At 40.5% G+C, this 7,206-nt stretch overlaps 1 protein-coding gene across 1 annotated transcript; it reads right to left on the bottom strand.

The window, feature by feature from the left end:
- Positions 1 to 869: 869 nt before the first annotated feature.
- Positions 870 to 4,427, bottom strand: zgc:194655 (uncharacterized protein LOC794380 homolog). The gene is made up of 2 exons (XM_048604491.1): positions 4,166 to 4,427; positions 870 to 3,862 (listed from the first exon to the last, which is right to left on the bottom strand). The coding sequence occupies exons 1-2, from the start codon at positions 4,308 to 4,310 to the stop codon at positions 3,732 to 3,734; spliced, it is 276 nt and encodes a 91-aa protein (XP_048460448.1). The 5' UTR covers positions 4,311 to 4,427; the 3' UTR covers positions 870 to 3,731.
- Positions 4,428 to 7,206: the final 2,779 nt, after the last annotated feature.

Raw genomic sequence — 7,206 nt, forward strand, 5'->3', positions numbered from 1 at the left:
GGCTGGTGTTGCCGGTAACATCCACATCCTTAAAGAGAATAAATACACCCACCTCTTCCATGAGCTGAGGAATTTAAGGATAATGGCCTTTAACTTGTTCTCCTCTGATGACGAAACAACCATTTATTTTCGGTTTAATTGAGGCAGAACACAAGATGGAGAGCAGCCAACCCACTCCCTGGAAGCAAGTTGTCATTAAAATAATGAGGCTGCAATCATATGGTAACTTCCAATTGCAGATTGAATCCTGACCAGTCAAGTTCCCTAGATCTTGGAAGGGAAAGACAGTTCTGGGGAGGACATAACTGCTTTTACAGCATGGCCAGCAGGTGTGCCCTCTTGGTGCCCCAAACTACCTGCTTCCCTGGTATAGACCCCATACCATGCCTCCCATTATGAAGTACCCCATCCAAAACACCTCCACAAACACTCAGTGGTTGCACCCACACTTCGGTCAGAATTCAGACGTCATCCTTTGATCTGACTCATTGCAATGTCAAGCATCAGTTCACCATCCTTCCCAAACCCCACCACGAAGTTGGATGGTTGGGACCTGGAACACTAGCATCAGCAGTAGCCTGCTTCAAACCACCCCTCCATGCTGACATCTTGATTGGCATCCCATTTTAAAAAATGTGTGCCGCTGAGTTGACTAAAACTCCAACCCTCTGCTCAGGAAACGCATCTTTGTCAATATCATAGCCAATGCTTTGAAAGAAAAAACAGAGATGACAGAGACATTCATCAGATCAAAGAGCAACAATTGATAGACCATGATTAGTCAGTTGACAAAATTATTATAAGCAATGATGCTATTTGTACTTTTCAGTACATATTACCCTGTGTACTATATACCACAGATAGGCAGATTCTGTTGAGCGAGATATCTTGAAGTTTATTTACATTATCTTTTGACAGGTTATAATATCACAGATGTGCAAATAAATCTGAGTTCTGTGTTTACTGGTGTTACTACAGTACACACACATAACCAATTGACTACAATAACTCCATTATCTCGAAAGAATGTGTGAAAGCGAGGCCTGCATTTTTACTCCAGAAGGACATATGTTATGATGTCATATAACTGTCTTAATGATACAGGGCTGTCATATCTGGAATCTATTCCAAAATACAACATGCAGTGCATTATATTTGACTATTTTCTCAGCAGATGTAGTCTGAACCACTGAGTGTCTCCATTGCTTGTGCTTCTTCACGGTGGCTCAGTGGTTAGCACTGTTGCCTCACAGCACCAGGGGCCTGGGTTCAATTCCACTCTCGGGCAACTGTCTGTGTGGAGTTTGCACCTTCTCCCTGTGTCTGAATGACCCTTGACCTAGGCACTCCACCTGCCTAACACCTTAGACATCTGCCTACCCAGCTATTACCAATCCACCTACCTACTTAATTCACCCAGTTAACCACTTACCATATTCACTTATCTATCCTACCACCCTACCTATTCATGTATTTATCCTCGCACCCATTCCGGTACAGCATTGAACCAAAGCATTAAAAGAGGAGCAAACTCCACTCCACTGTGACTGAACTCTCTGAGAAGTTGCTGCTTTCTGCATTTCTAGGAAAGCTGGTCACACAAGACCTGGCAAGAAACTCGAAGCAGCATTGAATCAGGGTATAAGTTTGAGTGGAGCTGAAATTTAAGGATGATTGCTGCTCCTTGGAAGATCCAGATTTTTTTTTTCCTTAAAACTTGCTAGTTATAATTCTGGCATATATCAAAGAAAACAACTTTCTAATCACTGAACTTGTTCCATGACAAAGTCAGTGTTTAGGATTTAGGTTTCATGCAATATGAACCATTCCTTTCTTGAGTCTAAGTCTGTGCACTTTGCAGTTAGATTTTAGAATCTCAAGATGCTATAGACTGTTATCATCATTTTCATCAGTTGAAGTGTAGTGCAAATGCCACTGGACTAGTATTCTTAATGCTCAAACAAATGCGTGGGACACAAGTATAAATCAAAGTTAAAGTACGAACATATGTACAAAGATACCAAACAGGAACAGAAGTAGACATCAGTCGTTCAAGCTGCTCTACCATTCAACAGATTGTAGTTGATCCATTCGTGATCCAAATTCCACATTTCCATTCACTCCAATAACCACTGATTCCTTGCCTAACATGGATCTATCCATATCTGTCTTAACAATATTCAATGACCCACTTCCACCACCTTCTGAGATAATGCGTTCAAGAATCTGAGAATCTTCTGAGAGAAAAAAATTCTCCTCATCCCTGTCCTCAAAGATCAAGCCCTAATTTTAAACAGTGTCCCCTAGTTCTGCACTCACCTACAGCATCCTTTCCTGGCCACCTTGTCAAGATCATTCAGAATCTTAAAGACTTCAATCAAATCATCCCTCACTGTTTTAATTTCTAGTGAAAACAAGCCCAATCTGTCAAATCTTTCCTATAAGATAACCTGCTCTTTCCACGTCTCAAGTCAGTAAACCTTTTCTGACCTGCCTCCAAATGCATTTGCATCCTTCTTCAAGTAAGGAGAGCGAAACTTCACAGTGTTTGAGATGATGCTTTATTAATGCCCTGTATGACTGAAACATAACATCTTTAGCCTTATGTTCAATTTTTTTCATAATGAAGAATATCATTCTATTAACTTGCTTAATCACTTGCTCTTATTGCATACAAACTTTTTGTGACATGTCAAGAACATCTAGATCCCTCTGTAACTTGGAATTCTGCAGCAGTTCTCCATTTATATAATATATAATTATATAAGCATTTATATTCATCTTTCCAAAATGAACAACTTCATACTTTTCCATTATTTTTACATTTTACTGTATTTGCCAATTTTTTGCTCATTTGCTTAAGTTATGTATAGCCTCTGCAGCCTTGTTGTCATTTTCACAATATACTTTCCTAATTTGCTGTATGTCATCTGCCACTATTCCTTCAATCCCTATCTATATCATTGATAGAAGTTGTGAAAAGGGCTCAGCATAGATAATTGTAGGTCCCCACTCATCACATCTTGCTGATCTCTTGTTTATGCATACTCTTTGCTTTCTGCTGCCAGCCAATCTTCTTGTATGCTTGTATGTTAATCATATACGGTGAGCCCCTACTTTGGGCAAATGACCTTAAATTTGGAACATTCATTATGAATCTGGAATTAAAAGCCAGTTTTAGCAATGGTCACCATAAAACTGTCAACTGTTGTTTTAAAAAAAAGCCATCTCTTTCAGTCAACACTTAGAAAGGAAAAGTGCCTGTCCTTACATATCACTCCAGAACCAGATAAATTAGGTTGTTTCTTAACTGACCCTCCATAATGGCCTGGCAAGCCACTGAGCTGTACCAAAACAGGTGGACCTGTACATGGTTTCACTACCCAACACTGTAAAACTAAAACAAATCTTATCGTAATTGTATAAATTACCAATGTGAGCAATTTATTAGGAATACAACAGATCACTTATCAGGAATGAACAAATAAACAAGTTCTTCTACAGGCTAAATGTTAAAATACAAGTTGCGATTTATCATAGCACATACGTATTAATGCTATGAAAGATATTTCTAAAGTAATTAACACGCAGTGATGTTAACATTTCGGTTACGTCAGCCTTCCTCGAATAACATAGCGATTTCGGGTTTTCAGAGTTCGATTAGACAGATTCATCAGGTCATTGGAATATGTCGTTTTTAGCGGTATGATAAGCCCTCCAAAACCTTCTCTCTATACCACTCCTCCGGGCAGACGTAACACCAAAAGGACTGTTGATTGATCCTTGATGCTGTAGTCAGCGAATGTTTTGTTATCCTCCAATTGTTTGTCAGCAAAAAGAATGCGCAGATCTTGTGCCCTGGCTAATCCATAAAACACAAAGAGAAACGGAGAAGAATAAACAAATCTGAAAAAAACTCAATACACACTATGGTTAGTTCTTATTCCAATGTTAAACTTAAATAGATTTAGACCCCGCATACCTCCGGAAAGCTAAATTCTAAAGTTTGGGTTAAACGCTTTAAAACGCAAAGATTTGAATCGGTATCATGCAGCTTAATTTTCAACCCGTACCACCAGGTGATATGATTGACTATTCAATCCTTTAGCTGGTTATTGTTATTAGTTTGACAAGGCTACTCTCATTGCAATTATTGCCCATGTACCTGCATCTCTAGGCATTTTCTTCATCAAGAGTTCCTTAAACTTGCGAACGAGCATTGCGTGAAACTCTGTCTCAGTGTGCGAAACATCAACAGTCATCCTTTCCCCTTTCAATCCCACGACAAACACTTGAAAGATTTTCCCCATTTTACTGCCTGTATCTGTCTGTGTACTGTCTGTATAGACTGGAACTTGCAGTCTATTTGCTGCGTAGTTTTCAAGATCAATTGCAAATGACGTAAGTGCATTCAGTTTCACTCTTAATTTCGGTCAGCCTGATAGAAGGAAAGTATTAAACGAACTTATTGGCTTGCGACTGAAAACAACTTCCTCAAATTGCTCCACGTCAAATCCCCTTAATAAATTCAGAAGTGCTTTACCACATTAAGGCCATCTCACAACACAATAAAATATTGCACACCACCACCTTCTCAAGGGCAACTAGTGACTGACAATAAATGTTGGCCCAGCCTATGACTTTCACTGACACAAGTGTTTGGAAAGGTCATCTGTATTTTCCACACTGCAACCCTGGTTGAGGCTTAGTGGCGTGATTACTTACATTTTTATTATTGTGGATTGATTCGGAGCTGCTGACATTGGAAAACCTTATGACTACACAAGGGAGAGCTATGTTCAATTGGTGTTTATATATATCAATGGCGACAATAGTTACGTACTTTATTAATTCTCTTGTCGCTGACTTGTATGTATTTTCATGCTTTAATGTGATATGGCATTGAAACAGAAAAATATAGAAGCCAGGAGCAGGAGCAGGCCATTCGACCCCTCTAGCCTGCCCAACCATTCAATATGATTATGGTTGATCACTGAACTCAATACCCTAATCCCACTCCGCCCCATATAACTTGATCCCTTTAGCCACAACAGCTATATCTACCTTCTTCTTGAGAACTCAATGTTTTGGCCTCAACCACTTTTGGTGTTAGCGAATTCCACAGGCTTACTATTCTCCAGGTGAAGAAGTGTTTTCTCAGTCCTCTTACTATTAAATTATGACCCCTGGTTCTGGACTCACCCACCATTGGGAACATCCTTCCCACATCTAAAATGTTTCATCCTATTAGAATTTTATCAGTGTCTATGAGATCCCCCTTCATTCATCTCAAGGCCAGCTTTGGTTGTCCCTCACAATTTTCTTCTATTCATTCATAAAATATAGTGTCACTGGTCAGTTGCCCATCCCTAAGAGTTAACCACATTGCTGAGGGTCTGGAGTCACAAATAGGCCCAACCAGGTGAGGATAGTAGAGTGCCTTCCCTACAGGTCACAGTGAACCAAACAGGTATTTTTATGACAATTGACAGTGGTTACATGGTTGCCATTAAGCTGGCTTTGATCTATTAAAGGAATTAAAATTTCATCATCTGCCCTGGGAGATTTGAACGTACGTCCCCAGAACTTTAGCTTGAGGTTCAAGATTACTGGTCCAGTGACATTGCCATTAGATCACAACTTCACCCTGGCACCACATCCACAAACATTTACTCCATATACCACTGATGCACAGTGGCAGCAGTATATACCATCTACAAGATGAATTACAACAACTCCTTAAATCTCTTTAAGCAGCATCTTCCAAACACATGATTACTACCATTCAGAAGGACTTGAGCATCAGATGCATGGCAACACCACCACACGCAAGTTCCCACCATCCTGATGTGGAAATATAATCGCTGGTCCTATTCTTGGAACTCTCTCCTAAAGGCACAGTGCAGATTTTTTTTAATCTACCTGTTCAGAAATGGTATTACACACATCTTACACAGGTGGTACTTGAACCCAGGCCATCTGGCTCAGAGATACGGACATTACCACTCTACCACAAGAGCTCTACTGGCATTGTGTATGCACCTACAATAAATAAGGTTAGATTACATGAGATACAGGGAGAACTAGCCATTTGGATGCATAACTGGCTTGACAGTAGGAGACAGAATGTATTGGTGGAGGGTTGCTTTTTGGACTGGAGGTCTGTGACCAGTGGTGTGCCACAAGGATTGGTGCTGGGCCTACTGCTTTTTGTCATTTATATAAATGATTTGGATGTGAATGTAGAAGGTATGATTAGGAAGTTTGCAGATGACACCAAAATTGGTGGTATAGTGGAGGGCCAAGAAAGTTATCTCAGAGTACAACGGGACCTTGATCAGATGGGCCAATGGGCTGAGGAGTGGCAGATGAAGTTTAATTTAAATAAATGAGAGGTGCTGCATTTCAGAAAGGAAAATCAGGGCAGGACTTATATACTTAATGGTAAGGTCCTAGGGAGTGTTGCTAAACAAAGAGACCTTGGAATGCAGGCTCATAGATCCTTGAAAGTGGAGTCCCAGATAGACAGGATAGTGAAGAAGGCATTTGGTACATTTGCCTTCGTTGGTCAGTGCATTGAATATAAGAGTTGGGAGGTCATGCTGTGGCTGTACAGGACATTAGTTAGGCCACTTTTGGAGTACTGTGTTTAGTTCTGGTTTCCCTGCTATAGGAAGGATGTTGTGAAATTTGAAAGGGTTCAGAAAAGATTCACAAGGATGTTGCAAAGGTTGGATGGTTTGAGCTATAGGGAGAGGCTGAGTAGGCTGGAGCTATTTTCTTTGGAGGTTCAGAGACTGAGGGGTGACCTTACAGCAGTTCTTAAAACCATGAGGGTCATAGATAGAGTGAACAGCCAAGGTCTTTTCCTCCGTGGTAGAGGAATCCAAAACCAGAGGGCATGGTTTAAGGTGAGAGGGGCAAGATTTAAAAGGGACCTAAAGGACAACTTTTTCCCGCGGAGGGTGGTGCCTGTATGGAACGAATTGTCAGAGCAAGTGGTGGAGGCTGGTACAATTTCAATATTTAAGAGACATCTGGATGCGTACATGAATAGGAAGGGTTTAGAGGGATGAGGGCCAAACGCTGGTAAATGGGACTAGATTAATTTAGGATACCTGGTCGGCATGGACGAATAGGAATGAACGGTCTGTTTCCGTGCTATGACAACAAGGTTGATGAAGTTGACACAGGGTAATAGAGTTA

This window comes from Rhincodon typus, chromosome 13 (genome assembly GCF_021869965.1).
Source record: "Rhincodon typus isolate 14 chromosome 13, sRhiTyp1.1, whole genome shotgun sequence".
In the NCBI taxonomy this organism is placed as follows: Eukaryota; Metazoa; Chordata; class Chondrichthyes; order Orectolobiformes; family Rhincodontidae; genus Rhincodon; species Rhincodon typus.

Bases quoted from the DNA above. Each gene is read 5' to 3' on its own strand.
- zgc:194655 (XM_048604491.1), bottom strand. From the start codon at position 4,310: ATGGGGAAAATCTTTCAAGTGTTTGTCGTGGGATTGAAAGGGGAAAGG. The intron at 3,863-4,165 runs GTACATGGGCAA...TTTATGGATTAG, and splicing joins GAAAATGCCTAGAGATGCAG to CCAGGGCACAAGATCTGCGC.